Source organism: Triticum urartu, chromosome 1, assembly GCF_003073215.2.
Source record: "Triticum urartu cultivar G1812 chromosome 1, Tu2.1, whole genome shotgun sequence".
NCBI classification, from domain to species: Eukaryota; Viridiplantae; Streptophyta; class Magnoliopsida; order Poales; family Poaceae; genus Triticum; species Triticum urartu.
The window spans coordinates 8,361,515-8,377,864 of record NC_053022.1 but is presented as its reverse complement, the minus strand read 5'-3'; the positions used below and the strand labels follow the sequence as shown (position 1 = coordinate 8,377,864).

General features: G+C 45.2%; 1 protein-coding gene and 3 pseudogenes across 1 annotated transcript; 3 read left to right on the top strand and 1 right to left on the bottom strand.

Annotated features, from left to right (window-relative positions):
* The first annotated feature begins 1,831 nt into the window (after window positions 1-1,831).
* LOC125541792 lies at window positions 1,832-6,738 on the top strand (annotated as a pseudogene).
* Window positions 6,739-6,852: 114 nt separating this feature from the next.
* On the top strand, window positions 6,853-7,783 carry LOC125541803 (NADH-ubiquinone oxidoreductase chain 3). Its single transcript, XM_048705119.1, has one exon. The coding sequence runs from the start codon at window positions 7,345-7,347 to the stop codon at window positions 7,699-7,701; it is 357 nt and encodes a 118-aa protein (XP_048561076.1). The 5' UTR covers window positions 6,853-7,344; the 3' UTR covers window positions 7,702-7,783.
* A 3,132-nt stretch (window positions 7,784-10,915) lies between these two features.
* On the top strand, window positions 10,916-12,311 carry LOC125530850 (annotated as a pseudogene).
* A 552-nt stretch (window positions 12,312-12,863) lies between these two features.
* On the bottom strand, window positions 12,864-15,602 carry LOC125532500 (annotated as a pseudogene).
* Between the last annotated feature and the right edge of the window lie 748 nt (window positions 15,603-16,350).

Sequence of the window (16,350 nt, the reverse complement as noted above, 5' to 3'; positions counted from 1 at the left end):
CATGGAGATACTCATAGTCTTAGCCTTTATTTCTGAGAAATAAAATAAGAGATGCATACCACCCCTACAGAACACATAAATCTGCTTCGCCAGTCTTAGAGCAACATGAAGCAGAAACAATCAATTAACTGATACTTGAAATGAACAAAGTGTATTATCTACAATACTTGTAATCTTCGGTACACCATCAAAACAAACCTATTTATTGTTTGCTAACCAGGAGCGGAGCTTTGTTGGGGCCAAACAGGGCCATGTGCACCCAGGTTCTTGGAACTTTTAATTTTACCTATGCACCAAAGCACAGCCCACTAAGAATACGATCAATCCATGTAGCTGCCACGAGCATGTAGCAGCACGCTATTTCTCATGGCCGCAGCAGGCAGCGGCACACTAGGCCTAGCACCAGATCTGGCATGTTTGGCCCCAACAAACATGCCAGATCTGGAAGAAAGCAAAGAAGAAGGGAGGATTCTCTATTACCAACTTCCCCCATTGTCCTGTCCTCATTGGTCATTCATCTTTCCCGATCTAGTGCCATCGTTCTTCAAGGTGCCGGAGGGTTTGAAGCATACCTACTACCCCTCCCCTGAGCTTAGTTCAGAGTTGCCTCAGCGCGCTCGAGTAATAACTGGGAAAATCAAGGCTGGACAGGTCTTCGAGCCAACTTCAGGAACAAATGCAAGTGAAAGAGAATGCTCTCGAGGGCGCAGGAGTCTTTTTCTGTCTTTCTTATTGGAAATCCAAATCGAAATGCCTCAACTTGATAAATTGACTTATTTCTCACAATTCTTCTGGTTATGTCTTCTCCTCTTTGTTGGAAGATGAGTACACATCGGGTAATCCGCCCACGAGAGCCCAATCACAAGAGGCTCATACAGAAAGCAATCAGCCCATAGCCCAATATCGAGACCACAGCCTATTATTCAAACCACAAAGGATCCGTCTTTCATCGTCCAATCTTCTCGATCGAACATATTGACATCAATACTCCTTTCCATGGCCATTCACGGCCCGCGAAGATCAACCACTCGTGCCCGAGATCACTATCCAATCAAAAACCAGACTTCCAAGATCCATCTCACTCAGACCCTTTTGAATGTAGCGGATAACAACGGAGTGGGGCTATCGAATTGATATGTATTCGAATCTTAGGAGCTGGTAATCACTGATATGCTCATATTGGTGACGTTATTGTTGCTGTAATCAAAGAAGCAGTGCCCAAAATGCCTCTAGAAAGATCAGACAGAAGTAAGACGAGCTGTAATTGTACGTACATGTAAAGAACTCAAACGTGACAACGGTATGATAATACGATATGATGACGGTTGTCATTGATCAAGAAGGAAATCCAAAAGGAACTCGAGTTTTTGGTGCGATCGCTCGGGAATTGAGACTTATGAATTTCACTCAAAGAGTCTCATGAGCTCCTGAGGTATTAAAAATACTAGTAGTAGAGACTATGATATAGTAGGGTATCAGAATATAGATCAATTAGTAGATTGTGTCTGACGCATATACATGAAAAAAAAGAATAATTAGATAATAATAAGAATAAGAATTCGAATCTTAATAAAAGGAAGGGTTCGAATAGCATCTACTAATATTACCGAAAACTTTGTGAAAATACTTCTACGAGAAGGTTTTATTGAAAACGTTCGAAAACCATAGGGAAAGTAACAAATCTTTCTTGGCACGTGCCCCTGCTCCTGGTCTTCGAACTAGTCATTAATGGTCGACAACATAGGTACCCTTTTTCGGTATGCGTTGCGAACACTTCCATTTTTAGCGTCTCATCTTCTCTGGAGAAGCTCAAATTGAACGGATAGAGTAGATGGTCCAACTACATAACTTCTTCTTTTTCATTACTTCCATGGCCGTGCCCCGTGGCATGGCAACACCTGTACCATTGAAATGGTTCGTCAATAGAGGTGTTCCCGCTGGTGCCTCTTCTTCCAATGGTACTATAATTCCTATTCCTATCCCTTTATTCCCTTTTTTGGTCTATCTACATTTAAGGAAATATATACGCTCCATGGACAGAGCTAAAAGTGGAGGGTTGATCAAAGCAAGCCGCCCTATTCTATTACCAGACAAAATGGAGAGAAGCTCATCCACTAGAAATGCTTTATTTCATTTTGTTCCCATTCTCCATTTCCTTATTATCAAATCCATGGCGGACTTGTCATATTAGAATCTTTCTACGGTCTGCTCTATTTACAATTCTTTTGTACTCTCTTCTCTTTACCATGTGATAGGTCAGCGAAGCGTGAGCGGGCGCTCCGAAGTAAAGTACAACCACTTCAGCCTAAGGGGAATAAGCAACAAAATGACAAGATGAGGTGCCCCGGGCACCCCCATATAGAAAGAAGGGTCGAAGGTTTTGGGCCTATAGCTTTCCCCGCACCCCCTCGTCGAGTGGTGCTTGTTTGGGGGGTGTGCCACCAGAAAGCGGGCTTGAAGCTCTCACCTTACCAACGAGCCGACTGCTGATGGCTGTTCGTCACGATTATTACAAAAAAGTGAAGACGAATCTTTCTATTTCACATGGAGGAGTGTGCATCTTTATGTTGGGTGTTCTTCTGTCGTGTGACTCGATGGCTTATGTGCGACCTGTGGCCCATGCCTCCTATTCTATTTGTTCAGGGCAGGCGGCGTGAACTCTGATTCGACCCGGGTATTCAATCCCGCCACTCAGATGCTCAATTGACTCCTTAACCTTGATAGGAAGATGGCTTATTCCAAAATTCGTGCATAAGGGTAAGGAACTTTGGATGAATTAATGCGAATGGGTGTAAGCCTCGCTGCTCGGAAACACCCAGTGCTGACCACACTGAGAGACACGAAAGCGCAGGTAATGCCAGTTGGCGAAGTGGCGTTAAGCATCCCTAGCGGTACGCAAAGAGAGGTCGTGATGATATCATCTACGTCCGTACCGCTCCTCGTGGAGTAGATCCCGCATCCAACCAACCCTTTTTTGACCAGGGAACGGGAGAATTCCCACTACCGCTGGCAGGCCAGCCGGGCCGTGAGCGCGGTGGGAACGGGCTTCCCAAAAAGCGAGCCCCGGCCTGGGTCAGCATAGAATGGGGGGGACGGCCCTAATGTTGTGTTGGCCGGGTTGCGGGCGGATAAAAGCGGACGTGGGGACTCGGGTCGGGGCACAGCGTAACTAAGAGAGCCATTCCATTTAGGGCGAGACAGAATGGGCGGGCACAAGTGGTCTGGTGTCCGAGCCGATTGGTCAGACGACGACTACTGCACATATTATATTAGCCGCCTATCCCGGAATGGACTGGGATGGAATAGAAAGAACGCGAAGCAGCAAGCAAGGGATGAGCGCTTTGTTGCGCCTGCGCATACGTTTTCTTGCTGGGTCGGTTTGTTTTTGGGGGGTGGGGCAATAAGCTTGCTTCTTCACAAGCTTATCCCCGCCCCCTTTCCTGTCCGTCCCGACCGGCAGCAGTTGGGTCTCCCCATCTCTCCTCAACTTCCCCGGTCTTCGGCCCGAGCTGTATGAGGCAGAAACTCGTCCCACGTACGGTTCGGAGGCCGAGCCCCACCCCTGCAATAATGGTGCGGCTTAGGTCAACTAATACGAATAAGATACAGTTCACTCAACGATTGCCCTTGGGTCCCGAACTCCATATGGGGAAGGAACGTTGTTGTTTGCGAGGTCTCGATCATTTACATGGACCCACTTCTCATTCCATTTGTGGGAATTTGATGATTTATAAACCGTCCCCAACGAGCGAAAGGTTCATGTTTGAACATGATGAATCACTTCGTGCCGACCTGTTGCCCATAAACTTTCCTGCCTCATATGAGAATGGAAAACTGGAAGATTTTCTGCATCGGTGGATGAAGAATCACGAACATAAGAATTTCTGGTTTAGCATGTTCCCAGAAAGAAGATACTTTTTTTCCATTCGAGAAACGAGGAGCACGACTGAAGTGGCTATACATACAAATCCATTTACGGATCTATATGCTCCGATTGGAACTGGAAGTTCCAGAACTGGCGGCTGGTATACCACCATAATGAAATTGCCTTTTATTTTTAGTATTCGGATAGGATTTCTGTTGGCTTCATCGGGAGGCTCGCGTAGTTTGTTACGTCAACTCCAAAAGGATAAGTTGCATTGGAATCGAGAAAGTTTCGTTCATAATTGCATAAAAGGAGTCAAAATAGTGGCTGCGGCGCGTCGAGGGTCAACCTTTGATATCGAATAACCTTTCGAGCCTTCCCCAATGGATCTCTATCCTCCTTTGAAACCAATAGAAGTTCACTGACCATCCCTGTCAAACATAACCCAAGGTAGGATCGAGAGGAGAAGAATAGGACTCTTGCTAGTATCATAACCTCTCGATGGGAGAATGAAACCATGGTACCTACCTCCCTCCCTTACTTGGTAATCTAAGAACCCTTCAGGGGGGGAGCAAGAGATCTTCCATACCAACATTTTGTTCGCCACCCCTGCTTCCTCCTCCACTTGAGCTTGTGCAGCAAATCTACTTTATGCTTAGGCCAGGTCCTGCAAGTAAAGAGAAGTAAATATTGGAAACATGGGTATCTAGTTTATTTTATTCAACGGCTGAGTAATTGAAATTCCTTGCTTCTTCAAGCAGGAGATCCCGAGTACCGGGTGTCGTCAGACTCCCATTCTATTACCTTTGTGCCAAGAGCACGTTAAGCTGCCTGGGCTGTTCCGCTACCGGCGTGTAAAGAAGCTCCGCCTAACGGCTAAACCAATGAATTTCTCTCCTTAAAGGAATCTACTTCCCTGACTGTCAACTACTCGCTTCTTCACCGGTATCACACCCGCGCCAGACTGAACAGCAGAGTGAGAACCCAACCAAATACGATTCTTGTATTATCTTACCGAAATTCGGATCCATTTGGCTCCAAAGGAGCAAGCGCGGGAGTTCTAATAGGACTTTGAGACTCGAAAAATCCTTCGGGCTGCTGAGAACAGAGAGAAGTAGTTGCAGAGAGGTTTGATAGGGTTAGGCAGATGCCCCATTATTCGTAAACAAGAAGAAATCCAGATTAGTTTGATGGAGCTGTGGCTTAGCACAAGCATGGTGTCAATGTGGTTCCTCTCGACTAAACACTTAAACAATTGGATCCAGTAGGGTTCAATAGAGGTATGGTATCGGCAACCTTTTAGGGAGCGAGATTCTTTGGAATAAGATAGCTGCCCAGAGCTTGCGACGTACCTACCCCCTGGGCGTAGATAGAATTAGGTAAGATAAAAATCGATTGGAAAGTCCTAAATTAGACCAATTCAATTCCGTCTGCTAGAATAAGAAAAAAGTGCTTCCGAATTTCTCTCATCCTTTATAATGAGAATTTCTCTTTGTTCAGTAATAACTTAATCTTGCAATAAAACACTCTTGCTTGGAAGGTATGGTAAAGGTAAACTGTTTCTATTTTTTGATATAAAAAAGAGAGTGCTAAAGGAGTCATTCAGAAGTGAGTGAAGGGGCAAAGCTCATTTCTTTCATTCAGGAATGGACACTGGACCAGAATGAAATGTGGGAATATCGGGATTGGCAGATTTTTTATATTGAAATAAAAAAAAACTCAACACGACTAGTGAATTCAAATTAGAGTCACTTGCGGATTTCTTCAAATTGTTGTAGTGTAGTATTGTGGTTTTTCAGTAAAGACCCCGACCTATAAATATTCACAGCCCGGCTCATACGGGCGGACAATATTCACCCAGAGCCCCGTTGCGACCGCAATGCTGTTCTTGAAGGACCTTACCTTAGAGCAAAAAAAAGGGAATAGAAGTTAGGAAGACTACTGACGTAGGGCGGCGGGTGAGCTCAACCTCGAACCAAACAAGCAACGGATTGAGCAACTAGCGCGAAAGCCGTTGCGCGTTAGCGCATCCGTTTTCTTGCTCCATCGTTATTAGTTTCTATTCTCTCCCTGCACGAACCTCGGTCCAATCAATTTGTTTGGAATTGGGGTTAGGACCGGTTAGAACTCCCATTTCCCGATCGGAGGTTTGAGCTGCTATGGCAAGCTTTTTTTCCGAATAGTGGGTATGGGGAACCCACCGTACCAACACGATTGGCTGGTGTTGCTGATACCGGACCCGTTATAACCCCGATTGGAAGGGCAGGCCAGTCTGAGGCTCTGGGGATGCGAGGCCATTGAAAGTGAGTATCCCATATTCTATGACGGAGATAGAGCATTAATTGCAGTTTTCACCCCACCTTAACGACCGAGCGAGGGATGAAATCTTTCGACGACTAGGGAGGCGTCACCCGAGGCCGATTCCAGTGGATCACTATAGAATCTTCTAGAAGCAGGTTCTCCGGGCACTATGGTAGGACGTGGATCGATCATGACGAGAATGGACTTCTCCGTCATGTAATGGTTTAGAAGAGTCACGGTCCTGTTCCCCGCCGGGCTTTTTCCCTTCTCGACTAGACGAAGGAGATATTCATTCCATTCAGGCAGGTGAGGAAGGGCGGCGTCGGCTTGACCCTGTCTTCTCTCTTGGTCGGGTCGGAGGCTAAGTTTCTCATTCAGTGGTGAGGTGTTCATAGAAAGCAAGGCCTCGCCCAACGAGTGGCGGATTTGGTTTGGATGGGGTCTCGCTTGGACGCTGGGGAGATCCATAGATCTGGATAGAGTCTTTCTCGCTCAGTAAAGAAGAGTACGCGCGCTACGGCTTACGCAGTGGATCTTCGGGCAACCAACCCGGCACATCCAATTCCGATCAACAACTTGGAGGTATGGCTGAGTGGCTTAAGGCATTGGTTTGCTAAATCGACATACAAGAAGATTGTATCATGGGTTCGAATCCCATTTCCTCCGGCACGGAAGTAGAACAGGCGGGCGAAATTACGTGAGAGAAAGAACCTCAGATTGATGGAGTCCGCCGTCGGACAGAATAGCTGCTTAGTGACTAGGAGCGGAGCGCCCCTTTCTTGTTCTTGGTGGCGTCTATAGCGAAGAAGACCTTCCCGAACGAGGGCCGTCCAGTCCCTGGCCGGCTCTCGGTTCTTGAGCAAGCTCCTCCACTGCAGGTAGGATGCTCATAGATGAAGAAAAGAGACTTTAGGCAAGTGGTTCTGGTAGCTCAGCTGGTTAGAGCAAAACAAGCAACGGATTGAGCAACTAGCGCGAAAGCCGTTGCGCGTTAGCGCATCCGTTTTCTTGCTGGACTGCAAATCCTTTTTTTCTTGTTTCAGTGGGAAGAGCAAGGGGCATTGCCCTTGAAATCCTTCAGTGGTTCGAATCCACATCTGAGCGTCTTTTTTTCGGTATGCCGCTCCGCGAGCAAGGAGCGCCGCGAGGAGAGCGAGAGAACGAAGTGGGCTTTGGTGATGTCGGAATTTGCACCTATTTGTATCTATTTAGTGATCAGTCCGCTAGTTTCTTTGATTCCACTCGGTGTTCCTTTTCCATTTGCTTCCAATAGTTCGACCTATCCAGAAAAATTGTCGGCCTACGAATGTGGTTCCGATCCCTCCGGTGATGCCAGAAGTCGTTTCGATATACGATTTTATCCGGTTCCTATTTTATTTATTATCCCTGATCCGGAAGTCACCTTTTCTTTTCCTTGGGCAGTACCTCCTAACAAGATTGATCTGTTTGGATCTTGGTCCATGATGGCCTTTTTATTGATTTTGACGATTGGATCTCTCTATGAATGGAAAAGGGGTGCTTCGGATCGGGAGTAACCACTTTTGAAAGGGCAAAGGGGGGAAGGACATAGGAAAGAGGGATGCCTACAAAAAATCAATTGATTCGTCATGGTAGAGACGTGTGAAATCCCATCGTATTCGAGGAGTCAAGGATTTGCTGGGAATTCTGGATCGTAGAAAGGGAAGATCTAAATATGGTGCAGAAAGACCTAAATCGAAATGAATGGAAGATGCCTCTGGAACTTTTTGGTTCTTTTTTGGGGGCGATATGGAAGCAGCTAGCTCCCTTTCCCTTATTACGTTACCATTTCTCTCCGCTATTCTTCGCTCAGAAGGGCTTGAGAACGAAATAAAAGTCAATCCTCTCACCAATGAAGCGCATAGGGATAGGATGCTCAAGCTCCTTGATGAGATTATTATCGATCCGAACAATCCACAGAATGCAGGGGTAATCCTTGCTTCCAGGATACGCGTCGAGATTAATAAAATCGTGGACGATATCGATCCGTATTGGCTAACCGACCTTTCCTCTAATATAAACGCGCTTTCTGAAGCAGTGCATGGAGGGGTGGAATGGGATCATTGGGTCGAATATCGCCGTCAGGCTTTGGCGGATTTGCAAGAATTTGGTGCAAATGGTTTGGTCTTTAAAAGGGCTATGAGGGACGTGTGGCCTTCATCGATGGGAAATCCATCGTATGCGTTACAAATCCACTAGCATTTTGTTCGTGAAAGAATGTTCTTGTTTTTCGTTGGAAAAACCAATGCCGATCTAAAACTAAGTCTCCCTTTCTCTTTTGTTTGGGAGCAGAGCTGACTTTTCTGTGCTACCCCATCCCATGTTACCGTTTCAAAATAACAATCCTCTCTTATTATACGCTTCATCTACCGAACCTGATTTGACACTCATTTTCATACTTTTTTTTGATATTATCTCCTCTGACGAAGACGAATTGGCAGAAATTTCCTTTTTGCTGCACGAGTGCAGTTTCTATGATCTCAATTGCCAAATGGCTCTCGAGTTTATAAATCTTATGAACGAAGCCCCACTATATTGATATATATTCGTAGTTGGGATTCGTCGTTTCTTCGTAGTTGTCGCAATCACTTCAAGCAGTGGAAAGAACCAAAAATGTGCGGAAAGTCCTTGGGCTGTTGAACTGAATCCAACCACACTAGAATGGTTGGTACAAAGCCCTCCGGCCTTTCATACTTTTGGAGAACTTCCTGCGGTAAAAGAGACAAAAAGCTAGGCGCATATGCCTCCTAACTATTGCCTCTTTCTGGCTCCGTATTGAAAACTCGAATTGGTAGGTTTCTCGAAGTAGTTTTAGTAGGTTTCTCAGGAAATAGAGATGCCAAGGCCCCTACTTACCCACCGGGTAGGTGAGGGGGAAGAAGAGTGGGAACGAGGGATTCTTTCACTTGTTTGTTTTCCTACAACGGTATCTCCGAACTCAACGGCTCCCACGATTCGGAGCGATAGCGAATTCATACGAGGACTACGAAGCGAATAAGTGCATTCCTTCCAGGAGGTCGAGCGCACGCTTTCCTCGGTTTCGAATCAAGGGACAAAGATAGATCCTCGGTAACGTCAAAGGGGATAGCCTTGCTTTTGAACATTCATGTGCATATATTTTCATTAGATGTGCAATCGAAATCAGTAGGAGAGAAACTTTCATCCATATATTTCCACTGAAATGGAATTAGCGATACCTTTGCTTTTAGTTTGAATTCATGAATCCTGTTTCTAGTGGCGAGTAACTACTATGAAAGGTACGGAAAATGGGAAAGGCAAAGCACAGGAAAGAAGAATATATTCAATAATGTCATCCTTGTTTCGGTACCGGATTCAACTTGTCGAGGCTTCTGCTCGTAACGTCACTCACTGGATCAAATCAAAGGGCTCGGTTTCTGCTCCTCGGCAAAGGCAAAGTCAATTCAATAGGAATCCGAATCCTAAAAGGCAAGACCCAAACCACCGGTCGATCAACAGTTCTTCTTTCACTTCCATCTCTTGATACCTGTTTTCTTGCTTTTCTTACCACTACTGTAGTGAACCGCATCTCTAAGCACCGGGAGTCGTGAACCGTGCACAAGGTCCTTCTTAAACTAGAAATAAGTGAAATAATTGTTCTGGGTCACCTTGGCTTTTGTGTTCAGTAGTTAGTAGGGGAAGTTGCCCGGCTTGGTATCTCTCTTCCCTATAGAAAACCAATCACAAGTCCCTCCTTATTTTCACTCCAAAAAGCTGGAAAAAAGAGCAAATCTCGGATAGCCTAACTTGTTTTTTTGCCCTGGAAAAGCCAGCTACTATCCCTGCTGGATTTCCAGAAAACGTAATGTACCTAGGGAACCCTATTGATCAGATCGGAGACTGAACCTAGTGATCTTTCTCCTACTGGCAAGCATCGATACCTGTCTCCTAATGAATTGATCTTCTCTTGGGCTCTGATTCACACAATCGGAAAGCCCTTGCGATGTGGGTCACCCTTTTCCTCTATACATCTGTTCAGCAAAGGGGGCTTGCTATTCTCTGCAATTGAAGGTTGGGCCTACATATCTCTTATTTGTGTGGATCAACCATCCAACCTTTCTTCTTTCTTTCCATAAAAGCGTAGGTAGAATGCGTATAGTAATGGTAGAGCTGATGTATGGCTAAGCAGGGTTGATGGAGCTCTTGGAAAGAAGTCAGTATCCAGCTTATCCCTAATCTAGCACTCTGCTGTGAAGTCAGAAACCCATTAACAAGCAAGGCTGTAGCGAACCTCTTCCTTAAGGGATTGTGGAATGCACACATCCCGGAATACAGTTGGGTGATCTATTAAGCTAAGCAAGAGCTAAGAACAACCTAGTGACGCGGTGGCAAGCATCGATACGAGGAAGGTGATAGATCAGATACGATTTCCTTCATAGGATACTCTTTTTCCTTCAGATTGTGGAATGATAGGAAGGGCCTAATAGTAGTGATTTAGTGCGATGTGAGGTGCCCCGCGCGTGAGACTTTCTGAGGTTAAGAAAATAATAACAGGGCGGCTTTCTTAGACTCGGCTCTATAGCACTCTTTGAGTAAGTTCGTTAACGAGGTAGAAGTTCTACACGAATGAAAACAGACCTATCTTCTCTTTCTTGGGTGGGGCACCAAATTCATGTATCTTTACCAATTAACCAATTTCTTGACGCTGGGGTGGATCCTAAAGAGATACCACTTCCTCATGAATTTATCTTGAATCGGGACCTTTTGTTCTTCAAAAGCCAGTTTCTTTCGAGAAGGCAGGAGGCCCATAGCGAGTTACAATAGTGCCAGTTCTTGTATGGAAGGCCGTAATTCCGGTAACCTCGACTGCTCTAAGAATGATCCGGGCTAGCCGGGCACATCACATCAAAGTTAGGTCATTTGTCAAAAACATGGCAAATAGCTCAGTTGGTTTGGTAAGGGAGCTATTCTCTCACTTAAACCACTCCCATATTAGGTATTCTATCTCGTCTTAAAGTTCCCCCGCATTACCCATAACTTACCACCTGTATCTCCGGAACTCAAATCGCAAAATGACAATGCTTTCGATAGTCTGTACTAAATTACTTTGTACGAATGCACATCTCGGCCGTCGGGTAGCTGATCACCATTTCAAAGTCTATATCCGTGGTTCAAGAAATGGAATTGCTATTCTCGATTCAGACAAGACACTGATTTGTTTACGAAACGCTCTTCATTTTATAGGATCTCCCAGTCGTCAAAAAGGCCGTTCCTTCTTTTTAAAGACCAATCATTTATTTATTTATGAGATAACGGAAGAAATGGCGAGCTATTTAAGAAGCTATTTAAGAAATGTGAATTCTCATTGTTTCGATGATTCTCAATGGAAGATCGGGGCGTTTTTGTGACCAAATCTTTTGCAAATAAAAAAATTCCGTTCAAGAAAGAAGAAGATCAATTTTGCGTTGAACCAACAACCTGATTGTGTGGTTATTCTGAATGTAGATAGAAAGTCTTCGGTCATACTGGAAGCTGATCGATCACAAATACCTATTCCATCCTTAGTTGATTCTACGATCCCATGGGAATCCTATAAAAGAATCACTTATCCCATCCCAGCGAATGATCCTATACAGTTCGTATATCTATTTCGTCATTCGATCATGAAAACAGTGATTCTTGAACAGAATGCGATTAGTAGAGAAGCGCAATCTCTCAGAGTCACTTTGAGTACGGGGAAGTCCGCAGGAGGGATGAGATCCGCCTGCTACTCCACCTCTTCTTCTTCCCCAATAGACGAAGAAGAAAATAGGGCCAAGGCGCTATTGGAGATGCGCAAAAAATATCCATCGGGAGAGGGCGCTGACGCTGACGCTAACGCTCGCAAGGCGGTTTTGCAGGCAATTTCTAAAAATACTTTTTTTTCGTTGAGCTCATAACCCGGTTTGGGCCGATTGCCTCTGAGAGCGATCGAGGGGTCGCGGGCTCACACCTTGCTTTTGCGCATAGGATCGAAGAGATCCTAGAATTTAATGGAAAGAGCAGCGGCTCTCTGAAAGACCTCATTGATCTTAAATTGGATTTGGAAGACGCCTCTAAAAGAGAGGAGATTCTACTTCCATATTTTTCCTCAAAAAAAGAGGCAAATTCCTAGCGTGATACAAAAAGAAATAATGGGCAAGGGCGGGGAGTGATAGGTTCATAGATGTGGAGTAATCAGTTCTTCATTTGAAGAGTTAGTTGGCTGGCCTACCGGCCCGCAGATGTAGAGAGGTTGCCCCCACCATCCTCTTGAACTGCGAAATCAAAAGTCGCGATCTGATAGGTATCTATCCTGACCATGCATCTGGAAAGCGCCGGTTCGATTCCGGCTCGTGACATGAAGAAGAAGTCCCAAACAGGGATCAGATGAGTTTGCACAGCGTTACTTTGTTGACGGAAAATCAAATTGTTCTTCCGATTCAATGAAGACTATGCTTACTTTCCTTTCTCTTACCGGTATGTGTTCTATCATGGACCTGTATTCCGTTCCTCGAATCGAGACTTTCTTTTGGTATGATTTTGATACGAGTTTTCTATCAAAACTCTATGCCATCAATCACTATCCCCGTTTCTGCCCGGACGATTCCTTCAAATAAATAAAAAGAAAAGTGAAGAGGAAAACGCATAACCAGAAGAAAAAGATATCGTGATGTAAATTGATCATGGGGACACATTGTTTTTAGGACCGACAATTTCCTGCACTGCTTAAACAAAGGTTCCGAATGGAACCTATCTTTAAGCAGTGCAGGAAAGGAGGAGGCAAGCCCCCCATCTTCCGCATATCTTGCTCATTCCGACATGGCATGAATCACCGAACCCGCACTCAGGAAGAGTAATGCTTTGAAAAACGCGTGATTCATTAAGTGAAAGACGCTAACCGAATAGTTAGAGATGCCGCAAGCAAAGATCATATAGCCTAATTGACTGCAAGTTGAATAAGCTATGACCCTCTTTAGATCGTTCTGTAATATTCCAGTGGTTGCCGCAAGGAATGACGTCATAGCTCCTGCAAAAGTAATAACAATCAAAGCCGTAGGTGAGTATTCAAATAAAGGGGAGCACCTTGCTATCATGAAAACGCCAGCAGTGACCATAGTAGCTGCATGAATCAAAGCAGATACTGGAGTGGGACCCTCCATTGCATCGGGTAACCAAGTATGCAATCCTATCTGTGCAGATTTCCCAACAGCACCAATAAAAAGTAAAATACAAATCAGAGTTATGCATTCAATCTCATATTGCAAAAAATCCATTCATTTCTGGAGCACTAGCACAAGCAAAAATGGTTGAAAAGTCTACTGTTTGAAAGAGAGTAAAACAACCAAAAATCCCAAGAGCTAATCCAAAATCACCTACTCGATTGACAAGCATAGCTTTTATAGCAGCTTTATCCGCCTGAAGTCGTGTAAACAGAAATGAATTAACAAATATGAAGCAAGACCTACTCCCTCCCATCCCAGGAATAATTGAAGAAAGTTATCTCCAGTCACCAACATTAGCATAAAAAAAGTAAAAATGGATAAATAACACATAAATCGAGGGCTATGCGGATCCTCAGACATATATGAAATGGAATAAAGATGGACCAAGCTACTTATGAATGTAACCACAATTAACATCACTATGGTCAGGCTATCGAACACAGAGTCAAAAGTGAATTACGAGTCAGGCCAATCTGCGAATCGAGCGAGCTCCCCTTGCAATGATGTGGTGGTGAACCTCTCATTCGTCTTCAGTGCTCTCCGAACCGTGCGGGAAGGTTTCCCATCACACGGCTCACCAACTTGATCTTCTGCGGGAACCTTATGTCAGAACAGGCCTGGCAAAAGAAGTACGGTCTCGCTTTCCTTTGCCACTCAAGTGTACGGCATCTGCCGTGCTTAGGCCCCTTCTTCCCTTCCCTAATCCAAAAATGAGTCCACCGCCTGCCTGGCACTGTATGGGTATAGGTATGGCGTGCAGGCCAGCCTCCCTTGGATTTTAGGTGATTAACTACCGAAGCGAAGAAAAGGCTGGATCAAGAAAAGGGGGGTACTACGAGCCCTCTGCCCCATGCATCTAACCAGCTCGCGTGGTTCACCGGTTCCACCGACGTCACCCTTAGATAGAGTTATTCAGTCGATACAGAGATGCGGCTTAAAGTGGGGGGTGTGCTGTCCCTATTGGGCTGGGCCCTTCCCCATAAGGCCCCACCGTCGGGGCATAAGCGCCCTCTTGCTACCCATATGCAAGGCGCCGTCTTAGCCTTGCCTTCCCAGGATCGCTCCCACACCTGTCACGTTCGTGATCGGCCTCCTCAACTGTGTATCGATCGAAAGGCAGGGCGGCAGAGCCCCCAACCGACGGGAGTAGTTACGTCCAGTATGTCCCCCCTCGATTCCCGACATGCTATGATACCCCAGGGTGGGTAGGAGCGGGTCGAGTCCGTATCACCGCGGAACAACTGCAGCGTCCGGATCTGATCTATCTACTCGGCAATTCATCCGGTGACTTCACGGTCGCCAAAGAAGCCCCAAGAAGCATCAAACATTTCCGATGAGATCCATGGAGCTATTCTGAGATAGCAAGCACTAGCTCCCAGTGCGACTTCATAAAAAGCAAGAAAAGATAAGATCGAAGAAAATGAAACGCACGTGGTGGTCATTATAGCGGTTCCTTCAGATCCTAGAAAACGTCCGAAAAAACCGGCTACGGAACTACCGAGCAAAGGCAAAAAGACAATAAGTAGATACATAAGATCGAGTCTCTTAAAAAAAAATCAGACAATGTTCAAGCGGCCTGTCATTGAGACAAAAACGTGTTAATCATATAAGCACTTTCGACTTGATTTGCAGTGGTCAGTTACGCAAGACGGGAAGAGAGTTTCCTTCTTCAGAGTCCTTTTATCCCAATATTAAGGATAATGTGTGGGCCTTTACTGAAAGAAGATGGTTGATCCCCTTGCCGACTCATTCCATCCTCCCCCCGGTGGGTCGTCCTCTTATTCACTCTCGCGGGCAAAGAAGAAGAGAGACAGCATTCAAGCCAGCAATGGACTGAGGTATGAGACGATAAAGGTAAAGAGAAGGGGCCGTCGTTGGTGCATAACAGATCTTTCCTATCTACGATCTTTCTCGGTGCATAAGCGAGGCTTCGCGGTCGAAGTACCACATAAGCAATAAAGCCAATAGACCTTGAATAGCCTGTACGAAATAACTTGTGAAGAGGATTTACTAGAGTCTAAAAATCTTGTACGCAAGTTGGCACAGCGCTTTCAATCAATCTCGCTCATCTGGTCTGCCCGGTCAAATCAGCGATCATGCCCCCCTTATTCTAGCGGAGGAACAGCTTCATCAGATTCATTCCCTTGCTAATCCGCCTTCAAGCCTTGTTCCTTCTTCCGCTTCATCTATCGTAAAATTCTATATGCCACAAATAGAAGTAGAAAGAAATCCTAGCAGTCATTGAGATTGAATCCAGACGAAATCGCAATCCAATTACCGTGAAAGCGAATTAACAGAGTCAGTTCAACTAAATGGTCAAAATCAGAATAAAGGAAGGTAACGAAATACTTCATTAACAAGGCCCATTTAATTAACAATTTTAGCTTTCTTTGCTCACCAGCTTTTTTCTGCGCCCCTTCACTCACTTCTGAATGACACCTTTAGCACTCTCTTTTGGTTGGTTACTTCATTGAAATAGAAAGTACATCTCTAACTCCCGGCTAACGCGAATCATTCAAAAACTACTACTTATTGGGTTGGGCAACCGACACATGAAATCGATGCCGGGCTACACTTCCTTCAATTAATTGTTTAGGTTTACTTTGGCGGAGCATTCAATCCAGGTGTGGGAATCATTCCGACTTCATGTATTTGCCCTGCCCTAGCCTCTTGGGAATGTAGGTGTCCGAGAATGGAAGCTCGGCAACAGAGTAGACCGGAAGAAGTATGTACCTCATGAAGCAAGGACAAGCCAGAGCTCTTAGTATGGCCACTTTTGCAGGATGAATCCGTTCACTGCCTGCTTCTCTATCGCATTGGCCCTAGAAAGAGTGCAAACAGGAAGCATAGATCCTTGAGAAATAGAGGAGCTATGAGTGCTGTCCACAACCTCTAATGTTCCAAAAGATATAATCCGTCACTCGCTCCAGAGACCTCAGTACCGTGCTAACTCCAAGAATTTCC

What these genes read in the sequence shown, in the direction of transcription:
- LOC125541803 (XM_048705119.1), top strand. Translation starts at nt 7,345, where the DNA reads ATGTCGGAATTTGCACCTATTTGTATCTATTTAGTGATCAGTCCGCTA.